Source organism: Muscardinus avellanarius, assembly GCF_963383645.1.
Source record: "Muscardinus avellanarius genome assembly, chromosome: 6".
Taxonomy (NCBI): Eukaryota; Metazoa; Chordata; class Mammalia; order Rodentia; family Gliridae; genus Muscardinus; species Muscardinus avellanarius.
This window is the reverse complement of record NC_137791.1, coordinates 106,213,903-106,226,500: the sequence shown is the minus strand read 5'-3', so window position 1 is coordinate 106,226,500 and position 12,598 is coordinate 106,213,903. Positions and strand designations below refer to the sequence as shown.

Genomic DNA, 12,598 nt, shown 5'->3' with positions numbered 1-12,598 from the left:
TAATAAAACAATCTCTGAAACCGTGAATATTAATCTCCCAAAATAGTCAACAGGTCTTCAAATCTTCTTTCATTTCACTGGCTTTTTTATTTTACGCAAGATATCAAATATCAGTGAGCTTTGGTTTCTCATTTGTTTTAAAGACCTGTCCTAGAAATAAAAAGATTAAAGAAGTTAACTGGGTGTGGTAGAGCATACCTATAATCCCAGTAGTTAGAAGACAGAGAATTGTAGGTTTAACAATTTAGTGAAACCTTCAGTAATTAGCAAGACTATGTTTTGAGTTAAAAATGAAAAGGGCTGAGTGTATTTCTAAGGTAGAATACTTCTGGGTTCAGTCCCCCCAAAACATTTAAAGGAATTCATTGAATCCAGGTACAGTGGTGCACACCTGCTATCACTGTACTTTGGAGGCTGACACTTTCTCAAAAACTTAGCAAGACCCTGTTTCAAAGTACAAATTGGAAAGGGCTGGAGGTGCCACTTAGGTTGCATGTTCCTTGTTTAATTCCCAGTACCGCACACACACAAAAGAAGTTAATTGGTGTAAAAAAGTTATTTCACTGTTAGGATTTTTTTTTCTTCACATTTTTTATCTCACATCAAAATGTACCTTTCAAGACAGATGTGGTGGGGTACACTTGTAATCCCAGCGTTGCAGAGGGTGAGACAGGAGGATCGTGGTTTGTGGACAGCCTCACCTACTTAAGCCTTTTGCAATTCAGTGAGTGAGACTTTGTTTTAAAATAAAGAATAAAAAATAGGGCTGGGGGTATAGCTTGGAGGTAGAATGCCCCTGGGTTCCAACCCAGTGCCAGTAGATAGATAGATCAGTCAATCCCAACAGCATCAAGGAAATAAGTAAACTGAGAGTGGTGGCACAGGCTTGTAATCCCAGTATTTGGGAGGATGAGACAGGAGGATTGCAGGTTCGAAGCCAGCCTCAGAAGCTTAGTGAGACTCTTGTTTCCAAATAAAATATAAAATAGGTCTGAGAATGTAGCCCAGAGGTAGAAGCTCCCTGAGGTTTTGCTTTTTTTTTTTTTTTTTTTGTACTGGGGGTGGAACCCAGGGGCATTCTATCCCAATACCATTAAAAAAAAAAATGAAGTGTATAGTTTTAGCTATTTTAAATCCATTGGTAACTTAAAGTGCTTTTTCAAATTAAATAAAGCTTATTTTTGTTTGTTTGTTGTTTGTTTGTTTGTTTTGTGGTACCTGGGGTGGAAATCAAGGGATTTCTACCTCCGGGCTATGCTCCCAGACCTATTTTATATTTTTTTTACTTGGAAACAGGGTCTCACTAAGTTAGTTGCTGAGAGGCCCACCAAATAGCTGAGGCTGGCTTCGAACCTGTACAATCCTCCTGTCTCAGTCTCCCAAACGCGGGGATTACCAGCATGCGCCACCACACCCGGCTATATATATTTTATTTCTTTTACTTAAAAACTTAAGTGTGCTTTCTATTCTAGGTCCGGTTTATCACTAAAATATGGCATCCTAATATTAGTTCCGTCACAGGGGCTATTTGTTTGGATATCCTAAAAGACCAATGGTAAGAGATTTTAAATTCACTTTCACTCTTCTCATGGAATACCAAGACTGAAAATGTTAAATGTGTATCATTAGTTTATGTTGTATTTATCTTATTTGTGCAGTAATTTTAATGTCTAAGTACATATTTGAAAATGTTATAATCAAAATTAATTTATATTCAAGTAGACACTAATCAGTGTCATGCTAGGGTTTTTTTTGTTTGTTTGTTTGTTTTGTTTTTTTTGTTTGTCTGTTTGTTTTGCGGGTCTGGTGATAGAACCCAGAGGCATTCGAACTACAAGCTACACCCCCTGCCCTATTTTTTATTCTTTATTTTGAAACAAGGTCTCACTAAGTTGTGGAGGGCCTCATTAAGTAGCTGAAGCTGTCCACGAACCATGATCCTCTGGTCTCAGCCTCCCCATTGCTGGGTTTACAAGTGTGCGCCACCACGCCCAGCTGTCATGCTAGTTTTATAGTTGAAAAAGTTAATTATTTTAATCAATTTGACTGTTACATGAAAAAGATATTATTATTCTGGGCTTGGTGGCGCACGCTTGTAATCCCAGCATTTGGGAGGCGGAGACCGGAGGATTGCATTTCGAGAACAGCCTCAGCTAGGTAGGCCCTTCTCAACTCAGTGAGACAGTTTCAAAAATAAAGAGACTAACAAATAGGGCTGGAAGTATAGCTTGGAGGTGCAATGCCCCTGGGTTTCATCCCCACCCAGTACTTTTTTTTTTTTTTGGTAAGAGACCAAAAAAGTAAAAAGTAAGTATTGAAGTAGTCATCTCCTTCTCAAATGGAATGTATGCAACAACATTGTTAGGCATTGTGCTGGCTGAGTACAACTGAGGTTCTCAGATTCCAAGGATACCTGTGCAGTTGCTATCCTCATTTGTACAGTACTTACCTTACTTGCTGTTACAGTTATCAGTCACTGCTGTGAACCAAAATACTTGACAGCCACAACTCAGGAAGGTTTATTTGCTCACAGTTTTCTGGAGGTTTCAGTTCATTTTAGGCCTAGTGGAGTCTGAGGAATGGTAGCAGAGAGCTGGAGGAACTCTGCTCTCACGTGGAGGCCAGAAACAGAGCTAAAGAGCGGAAGAGAAAAATACATATAGTCCCCAAGCCACACCCAGGCACTTCTCCCTAGCAACTAGGTCCTGCATCCAGCATGGCTGCCTTATCTGTGACATGAGGTCTAGGGTGTGTGTGTGTGTGTGTGCGTGTGTGTGCCACCACCACCACACACACATACACACACACACACACACACACACACACACACACACACACACACAAACTCAGAGGTAGAATCTTAGGCTCAATCCCTAGTACCACTAGAAAGAGGGAGAGGGAAAGAAGTAAATACTCCCAACATAAAATGATCTAAATCTCCAGCCTTCCCTTGAAACAGGGTCTTACTAAGTCTCTGTATGGTACTAGGGTTGGAACCCAGGGGCATTCTACCTCTGAGCTATACCCCAAGCTACACCCTCAGCCTCAGTTTTTATTCTTTTACTTGAAACAGGGTTTTACTAAGTTGCACAGGGCCTCACAGGTAACTGAAGCTGAGGCTGGCCATGAACCTGCAATCCTCCTGTCTCGGCCTCTCAAGTACTGGGATTATAAGGTACGCCACCACATCTGGCTTCATCTTTTTTTCTTAAGGTACTGAGGTAGAAACTAGGGACATTTGACCTCCAAGCTACACCCTAGCCTTTTTTTTTTTTTTTTTTTTTTTTTTTTTGCAGGTCTGGGGATGGAACCCCGGGGCATTTTACCTCTGAGCGACATCCCCTGCCCTATTTTTTATTCTTTGTTTTGAAACAGGGCCTCACTAAGTAGCTGAGGCTGTCTGCAAACCGCGATCCTCCCGTTTCAGCCTCCCAAATGCTGGGATTACAAGCGTGCGCCACCACGCCCGGCTTCACCCTAGCCCTATTTTTTATTCTTTATTTTGAAACAGGGTCTCACTGAGTTGCAAAGGGCCTCACTAAGTAGCTGAGGCTATCCACAAACCATGATCCTCCTGTCTAAGCCTCCAAAAAGTTGAGATTACAAGCGTGTGCCACCATGCCCGGCTTATATCTTTCATTTTTGAAACAAAGTCTTGCTGAGTTGCAGAGGCTTCTCAGTTGCTGAGACTGGCTGCGAACCTGTGATCCTCTTGTTTTAGCCTCCCAAGTACAGGAATTACAAGCATGTGCTATCATGTCCAACTTAAATGGTGTCTTTTAGGTGAAAAGTATATTCTGTTTAAGAATAGTATGCAATCATTTTAGATTTAAAAGGTACAAAATAATGGCAGAACTTGGGAGCCAGAGACAGGTAGAGTCCAGGTTCAAGGCCAGTTTGTAGTAACTTAGCAAGACCTTATTTCAGATGGGCATGGTGGTACACGCTTGTAATACCAGTACTTGGGAGGCTGAAGCAGGATTGCAAGTTCAGTGACAGTCTCTGAAAGAAATGAGGCACTCATCAACTTAGTGAGACCTAGTTTCCAAATAAATAGAACTGAGGGTAAAGCTCAGAGGTAGAATTCCCCTGGCTTCAATCTCCAGTGCCCCCCCCCACAAGAAAACCCTCAATTTCAAAATAACAAAAAAGATGGCTGGAAGTATAGTTCTGAAGTAGAATGTCCAGATGTTTATTTCATGGTGCCACAAAATAAACAAACAAACAAATGTAAAAGATATTAGCTTGGTAGTTCTTATTTGTAGAGTATCATTAAAGGAAATTTGCACAGGCTATGAGTACTAATGGTTTTTGCTTTTCGTTTAGAAAAATGGATTGAAAAATAAGTCAGTTGCTGGCTTGGTTGTGCACACTTGTAATCCCTGTGCTTGGGAGGCTGAGACAAGAGGATCACACAGGTTCAAAGCCAGCCTCGGCTACTTAGTGAGGCTCTCAGCTACTTAGACCCTGTTTCCAAATAAAACATAAAATAGGTCTGGGAGTATAGCCTGGAGGTAGAAAGCCTCTGGGTTCCACCCTCAGTACCACCAAATTTAAAAAAAGTCAGTGAGCCTGTGATCCCGGTACTTGAGAGGCTGAAATAGGAAGATCACAGCCTCAGCAATGTAATGAGATCCTGTTTCAAAGCAAGAAAATAAAATTTCTTTTATTGCAGTACTCAGGATGGAACCCAAGGGCATTCCACCTTCGAGCTGTACTTACCCCAGCCCTATATTTTCTTATTTTTTATTTTGAAACAGGGTCTCACTGAGTTGCAAAGGGCCTCACAAGCAGCTCAGGCTGTTTGTGAGCCGCCATCCTCCTGTCTCAGCCTCCTGAGTGATGAGATTACAATGTGCACCACCATGCCTGCCTAACAAAGAAGTTTTAAAAAGAGCTGAGAGTGTCTCGGCGGTAGAATGCCCCTGGGTGCAATCCTCAGTGCCATGGGGGTAAAGAACAAAATAGGTAAGACAGGCATACAGAAGTTAGCTGTATGATTAAGGTAAATAAATTTTAGCTTCAGTAGATTTATATGTTTTATTCAGGAAAACCCTGTCTTTGTTTTTGTCATTCAGGGCTCTCATAGTGGAATGTTTTTCTATTTTGAAATTTAGGGCGGCAGCAATGACTCTCCGCACGGTATTACTGTCATTGCAAGCACTCTTGGCAGCTGCAGAACCAGATGATCCACAAGACGCAGTAGTAGCAAATCAGGTAAGATGACTGCTTTTGAAAAACTTCCTTTACCTATGTATGAGCCGGCTTTCATGGTGTTTTGGTGTTGTTGTTGTTGTTGTTGTTGTTGTTGTTGTTGTTGTTGTTGTTGTTGTTGTTTTTGGTGGTACTGGGGTTCCTGGAAGCCCTTCTACCTCTGAGCTACACTCCCAGACCTATTTTTATACTTTATTTGGAAACAGGGTTTCTTAAGCCAGCATGGCTGGCTTTGAACCTGCACGATCTCCGCCTCCCAAGCGCAGGGATTACAAGCGTGCGCCACCACGCCTGGCCGACTTTCATGGTTTTTATATTAACACATAAGTAGTGTTGTTGTTGTTGTTGTTGTTGTTGTTGTTGTTGTTGTTGTTGTTTTGCGGTTGAAACCCAGCCACATAAGTATATTCTATTGAAACGAAGTTTATTTGAAAGTGTCTTTACTTACATTAAGATTAATTTGGGGTTTTTGTTTTGCAGACACGGGGATGGAACCTAGGGGCATTTGACCTCTAAGCTATACCCTCAGCCCTATTTTTAAATTTTATTTTGAAATAGGGTCTCACTGAGTTGCAAAGGGCCTCACTAAATAGCTGAGGCTGTCCACGAGCTGCAATCCTCCTCAGCCTCCTGATTGCTGGGATTACAAGCATGTGCCACCATGCCCAACTGATTAATTTGGTTTTTAACATAATTTAATTTCGTACATGATAGCTTCTTTTTTTCTATCATAAGAATGTTTTCAAGCCAGGCATGGTGGCGCATGGTTGTAATCCCAGTACTTAGGAGGCTGAGACAGGAGGTTCGCACAGGTTTGAATCCAGCCTCAGCTATTCAGTGAGGCTCTCAGCAACATAGTGATACCCTGTTTCTAAATAAAATATTTATAAAAAATAGGTCTGGACCAGGCATGGTGGTGCATGCTTGTAATCCCAGCATTTGGGAGTCTGAGACATGAGGATTGTGCAGGTTTGAGGCCAGCCTCAGCTACTTAGTGATGCCCTTTGCAACTCAGTGAGACCCTGTTTCAAAATAAAGAATAAAAGCCGGGCATGGTGGCGCACGCTTGTAATCCCCGTGCTTGGGAGGCTGAGACGGGGATCGTGCAGGTTCCAAGCCAGCCTCAGCTACTTAGGCTTTCAGCAATTTAGCAAGACCTTGTTTCCATATAAAATAGGTCTGGGAGTATAGCCCGGAGGTAGAAGAACCCTGGGTTCCATCCCCTGTACCACCAAAGAAAAAGAATAAAAAATAGGGCTGGGGGTGTAGCTCAGAGGTCAAATGCCCCTGAGTTCCATTCCCAATACCATAAAAAAAAAGAAAAGAAAAATAGGTCTGGTAGTGTAGTCTGGAGATAGAAAGCCCCTAGTTCCATCCCAGCATCACACACACAAAAATTAAATGCACAGTCTAAAGTGAACAACCATATACCTACTCTCTTGCTTCTTTTTTTCCCCCCCTATACTGGGGGGGGGGGGCTCACTAAATAGATGAGGCTGGCTGAGAACCACAATCCTCCTGTTTCAGCCTCCCAAATGCTGGGATTACAAGTGTGCGCCACCATGCCTGGTTAGTCTTTTTTCTTTTTTGAGACAGGTCTCACTGATTTGCAAAGGGTCTTGCTAAGTAGCTGAAGCTGTTCACAAACCTCAATCCTCCGGTCTCTGCCTCCTGAATGCTGGGATTACAAGTGTGCGTTGCCACACTCGACTCAATTGTTGTTCTTTAACTGTGGGGGGTGGGGGGGTGTTACTCAGAATTGAACCTAGAGGTTTTTTGGGTTTTTTTTTTTAAGATTATTTATTTAGCCGAGCGTGATGGCACACGTTTATAATCCCCACACATGGGAGGCGGAGACAGGAGGATCACACAGGTTCAAAGCCAGCCTTGCCGGCTTAAGAGACTGTGTTTTCAAATAAAAATATAAAATAGGTCTGGGAGTGTAGCCCGGAAGTAGAGGATTGAACCTGCAATCCTCCTGTCTTGGTCTCCCAAGTACTGTGATTACAAGTGTGCACCACTGCACCCAGCTTTTTAACACTAAATGTGGTTCTTTGGTTCTGGTGTTGTTCCCTTAACTTTCCATTATGTACATTCAATTATGTCTACGCTGATATTATCACCTATTTGTTGATGCACTGTTAAGCTCAACCTTAGTAGCGCTAGCGCCTATTTGAAAGTTCATAGTTCTATACAAATGCACTTTGAACATCTCTATATGACATTCCTAAAACTGAAGGTAGTCTTAAAAAACCTACAAACATGTTCTGTGATACTCTCATCAGGAAGACTCTGGCTCCAAAAACAGGTGGGGTAGGGAAGAGACCTGGGTTATAACTCGGTGATATTGCACTCCTAGGTTCAATCCCTAGTGCCACACACACACACACACACACACACACACACACACACACAAAAGGCAGGGTCTTAGACAATTAGATGTTGTGCTTACTATATCAAATACTCTAATTATATATTATGTCAATCAATTTTCTTTTATCTCTTGTAGTACAAACAAAATCCTGAAATGTTCAAACAGACAGCTCGACTTTGGGCACACGTGTATGCTGGAGCACCAGTTTCTAGTCCAGAATACACCAAAAAAATAGAAAATCTATGTGCTATGGGGTTTGATAGGGTAAGTACATGAGGGAATATTAGTTTTTAAATATTGGTTTAAAGTTATTGCTGTAGTAGTAGAAATGGTTTAGCAAATAAAAGAATATCTAATTTTAATAAACAGGATTTCTTTTATTAAAGTCAGGAATTTTTCTTTTTTAGAAATTTTTATGCACATTAAGTAGTAAGGCAACTTAAACATGATTTCTCAATTTAAGACAGTGATGATTCAGTATTTTAAACCTGTTTCCTTGAGATTTGATTTTTATTTCTCCCCTTTCCCACAGAATGCAGTAATAGTGGCCTTGTCTTCAAAATCATGGGATGTAGAGACTGCAACAGAACTGCTTCTGAGTAACTGAGGCCTGGGCAACTGCTGACCATCACCTGGCCTCTTCTTGAGGAGCACCAACATCTGTTATTTTTAGGATTCTGCATAGATTTCTTTTAAACTGGCATTCTTGCCTAATGATGTTATCTAGGCACCATTGGAGACTGAAAAAAAATCCTTGCTCTGTAAATAAAGCTAATTAAACGTCTGTGTAAATTTAAAAAGGGGAAATACTTTAATTTTTTTCATACTTAATAGTGTAAAAATTCTTTGAGCTAAGCTAAAACCATGGAAAAAACATGCTACTTTAGTGTTTAGCAGTGTAACAAGACTAGCAAGAGTTTGCTTCAGGATTTTGTTGAATAATTAAGATACTATTTTGAGTGTGTCAGGGCCATTCAAATTGTTGGTGTTGCATCACAGCTACCTTAACTGTTTCTAACATGGATCCTCTGTGCCTGTGAACTTATTTGCATGCTTGTACTTGACTTCTTAGGATGGGTAGCTGAAAAGACCACCATTTTAAGCAATGGAAAATGCTTACACATGAAATTTATCCAGAATTGGAGATGGTGACCTATTCAGAGCCTTTATGTCCCTGGTGACAGACTGGGCACTGTATCTATTTTTCCTGTTACCATACACAGCTTTGCTCTGATGGCAGATTGCTCTGTATTCGGTTGGAGAATGTGCTGGGGTACATTAGCCCTTGCTCCATTTTTAGGTCGTAGGTTTGGAATGTTTTGTCACAGTTCTTCAACACACTATTAAAGTTTTTCCTATGTAAGTAAGTAAGAATGTGTAAATGGAGCAGCTGCCAATTTTATTTTTCTTGCAAAACAGTAAATACTTGATGTTGCAGTATTCCCAGATTTAATGAAAAAGACCCAACTAAGTTTTCCAGTGAATTTGACATTGATTTTTAAACTGATGAAATTTTTCTTTGAGAACTTAGAAGGATGCAGTCAACTGTTTCCTGTAGGTATTCAATCCAGTTTTGGGCTTCATCGAGATTGCTCTATCAGATACTTTGAAAATCACTCTTGCTTGCACTTCCCCATATTAACACATAAAAGCTGTGTTGGTGTTTTACTGTACATACTTCAAATGCACATAGGAGTAGAAATGTTATAAATCTAGCTTTCTTTATGATGTTTCTGATAAGTTTTCTTGAAAACTTTACCTTCGCTTGTACATAGTCAAACTTTCTATTTGTATTAAAGTTACATTTCATTCTAAGTTCAGAAGGTTGAAAATTAATAGTTTTGCAATCTCAAAAATCTAATTTGACAATTTTATGAAAGTTGAAGTAGATTTGTGCAGCAGTTCTATACATAGAAATACAATTATTCAGTTTTCAGGACCAATGCAAAATACCACAAATGTAATGAAATTAGACTGAATTAAAGTAAGGCTGTATATTGGAAGTCACTATAAAAGGTTTGCTTTCTTCAAATGTTATTTATCATAAATTATAATAGTTAAGTGTTTGGAAAATAATTTTTGAACCTATTAAATCAGCATAACTTCATTTGACTTCAGTAATCTTGACTAGAAGCAATAAAAGAACCATTATTAAATATATTGTAATGTTAAAGATGTGAAGGTTCTTCCAAAAACTTGTAAGGCTTTCCTAATTAACAGTAAACTCTTACAGTTGATAATATTCCATACTAAACACAAGTTGCTATGTTTTTTTCCCTAATATGTTTGCTTCAGCATAAATTTCTTTATACAATCACTTTCTTTTATTGCTGTAGTTTGTTTTCTAAAGATGCCAAAGGAAAAAAGATTTTTCTTTATTTATTTTAAGTAGCTAAAATCTTGTGTTTTCTTTATATTTTGAAGTAAGATGGGGTTGTATGGAAATACGAATCGTTTGATCTGTAATTGGTTGGAATTACTTTTTTTAAAGTGGAGAGTGGCTTGGTAATAGTAATGTTTAGATTTTACCAATGATCAAACACAGCTATCCAGTTTACTGCTTTCCTGTATTATCAGGGTATACTTAATTGTCTGTGGTTAAAGAAAGAAAACTCGGAGGTTGCTGGATTCAAGCATTACATACTTTGCTCTTGGCAACTATGTCCTGCTTTGGTTTATGCACATCGGCCCACTACTGTATCTGCTCACCTGATGACACTTCAATATTTCCAGTGCCCAGGAAATTGGGAGAGTAAAAGATTTGATTTCTTCATTATAAAAAGTTATTTTCCTCATTTACATTTAATGTGAGGATAGTTTTCTGCCCTTTCTAGGACATTTCCCTCCATCTTCCCAGGTTTTGCGCTTCCCTACTGGTAGATGCCATTTCCCAACTGTAGAAACTGACCGTTGTTTTTCCCCACTGGTCTGAAATATGCTTGGAAAAAGAACACTAAAAGGTCAGACATGGAGAAGACTTACTTACTCTTTGGTGGATATTATAATTATCAAAGTCCTCAAAAATTGTTTAACAAAAGTGAAATCTCATTCAGGGCAGACAGATATTCCAACAGGCTTTTATTATAACCAGGTCTGTTTCTTCAGTATGTGCCTAACTTTGAAAACAATTGTGTCAGAAGAGATTAATGACCCAAATAAATATAGTATATTAATATTTGAGTGACATGGCACTAAATTTGATGCTCTGAGTTGGGTCTCTGGAATGTGGAATAGGGAGTATGGGTGACTGAAACACACCACCTTCCAGGAATCAGATTTTTCCTTTTGAGGAAAGTAATCTTTGAAGTGAAAGACTGCGTGCGGTTTTTCTTTGCTTTTTGAAGTTTTTCACATTCGTGATTGTTGATGGCACTTAAAACTATGCAAAAATAATTAGTCTAAGTCTCTGTAAGGAGGAATTGGCAGTTGAGGCAGATTTTGCTTTGTTTATACACTACACAGTGAGCTTGCGGTATTGCTGTTTAGGCCGTGTGTAAGTCTACCGAGGTGGAAGCAGGTCTCGGCTGTCAGTGGTGCCTCTGCAGGAGCGGCCTGATCACATTTCACTGTCCTTTGTAGCAGCATGGGAAAGTGGGATTTTTGTTGTTTCGGAAGAGGAAAGATGAATTTGGGCAAAGGGGAGCTGGGCCAGGTGTACCTTCTTGTAAGTAGATGGAAACAATGTTTAGATACATAAAGGAAGCTGCCTGTTTACAGATAACTTTATTTTATAAAATGTTACATTAATCACTTCTAGTTCAAGGAATTTCAGTTCCAGGTACAAACCATTGGTTTTTGAAAGTTGATTTCATTTTCATAGTAATTTAAAGTGAATGCTTAATGTCAGCCAGTTGCTGTCACTGGGAGGGTGACTTGGAAGTATTTACTGATACATAGCCTTTTTCCCAAGTGTGACTTTTCCTCAGTGTCTACAAGCTCTGTCACACACATTGTATTTGCACTGTTCCAATACAGATCAAAGCCTTGTGGCGTAGGGGGAGTGTCAGCACCTCCTTGTCGGGTTCTGGTACTGCTTTGGGCTGATCTAACCTCATAGACCTGCGGCCATCACCTCAGCGCCAGCTGTGGGTGTGCCGCCAGCTGCTCGGTACCCCGGCTCTGCTCCGATCCCGTGGGCACCGTGCGCTTGGTTCTGCGTGTGAGTGGGTAGAGTCAGTGCACTGTGCTGTGAACGCTCCTTATCTGCTTGCTGTTACCTACTTTAGACAGGCATCATAATAAAAGCTAGACTATTTCTTTGGGGAAAAAAAGACTTATTTAATGTAATTTAAAGACTTTTCCAATAGAAAATGAAATGGTATTGAAAATATCTATTTTTTAGCTTTCAGCAATTGATGGTGCTTTGTTGTGGTGTCCGCTGGAAGCCTACTGCCATTATAGGGACTCTCATTAACCTCACTGAGAAAGAACCTTGCTTGTTAGCGTCTCTAGCTCTCTAAACAATGTTAGTGATAGATTCTGTAGGAGGGTCTATTCTGAGCCATTAATTTCCTGTAAGGGGAAAATGGGTGGGTTACCAGAAATACCATTGAAACAGGGTGGGCTGTGGGTGGTGGGTTGGGCATTTGTCTTGAGAATTAAAAACTACGAAACACTTTTGTACACAACTGATTTTTTAAAAAATAAACACATTTTTTAAAATGTTGAATTTTCCCCCCTTATTGGGAATTCTTAAAAATAAATGCATGCATGTTTTCCCCTGAAAATGGTTTATATCTTATTTCTGGGTACTCATCTCGGAACAAGCAGTTGAGTTTACATTGCAGAGGAAAAAGCTAAGCCAGGTGAGGTGGCATATGCATGGAATCCCAGTACTCTGAAGGCGAGAGGGAAGTTGGGCATGGTGGTGCACAATTCTCATCCTAGTACTTGGGTGGCTTGACACAGCAAGGTCACAGATTCAAGGACAACCTCACCAGGTAGGGAGGTTCTCATCAACCTAGTGAGACCTTCAAAATAAAAATAACAGGGCTGGGATTGATGCTTGGA

The 12,598-nt window shown here is 40.1% G+C and overlaps 1 protein-coding gene across 4 annotated transcripts in view; it reads left to right on the top strand.

The window, feature by feature from the left end:
- Positions 1–8,195, top strand: part of UBE2K (ubiquitin conjugating enzyme E2 K) — a gene marked incomplete at both ends in the record, with an annotated part of 49,316 nt that extends 41,121 nt beyond the window's left edge. For 2 of the 4 annotated variants that reach the window (XM_080697071.1, XM_080697070.1), the window contains 4 exons: positions 1,473–1,555; positions 5,118–5,217; positions 7,724–7,852; positions 8,121–8,195. In XM_080697071.1, coding sequence (XP_080553197.1) covers positions 1,473–1,555; positions 5,118–5,217; positions 7,724–7,852; positions 8,121–8,195 — 387 coding nt within the window. The remainder of the gene's footprint in view (positions 1–1,472; positions 1,556–5,117; positions 5,218–7,723; positions 7,853–8,120) is intronic. The other 2 variants (XM_080697072.1, XM_080697073.1) reach the window with 2 other exon arrangements.
- Positions 8,196–12,598: the final 4,403 nt, after the last annotated feature.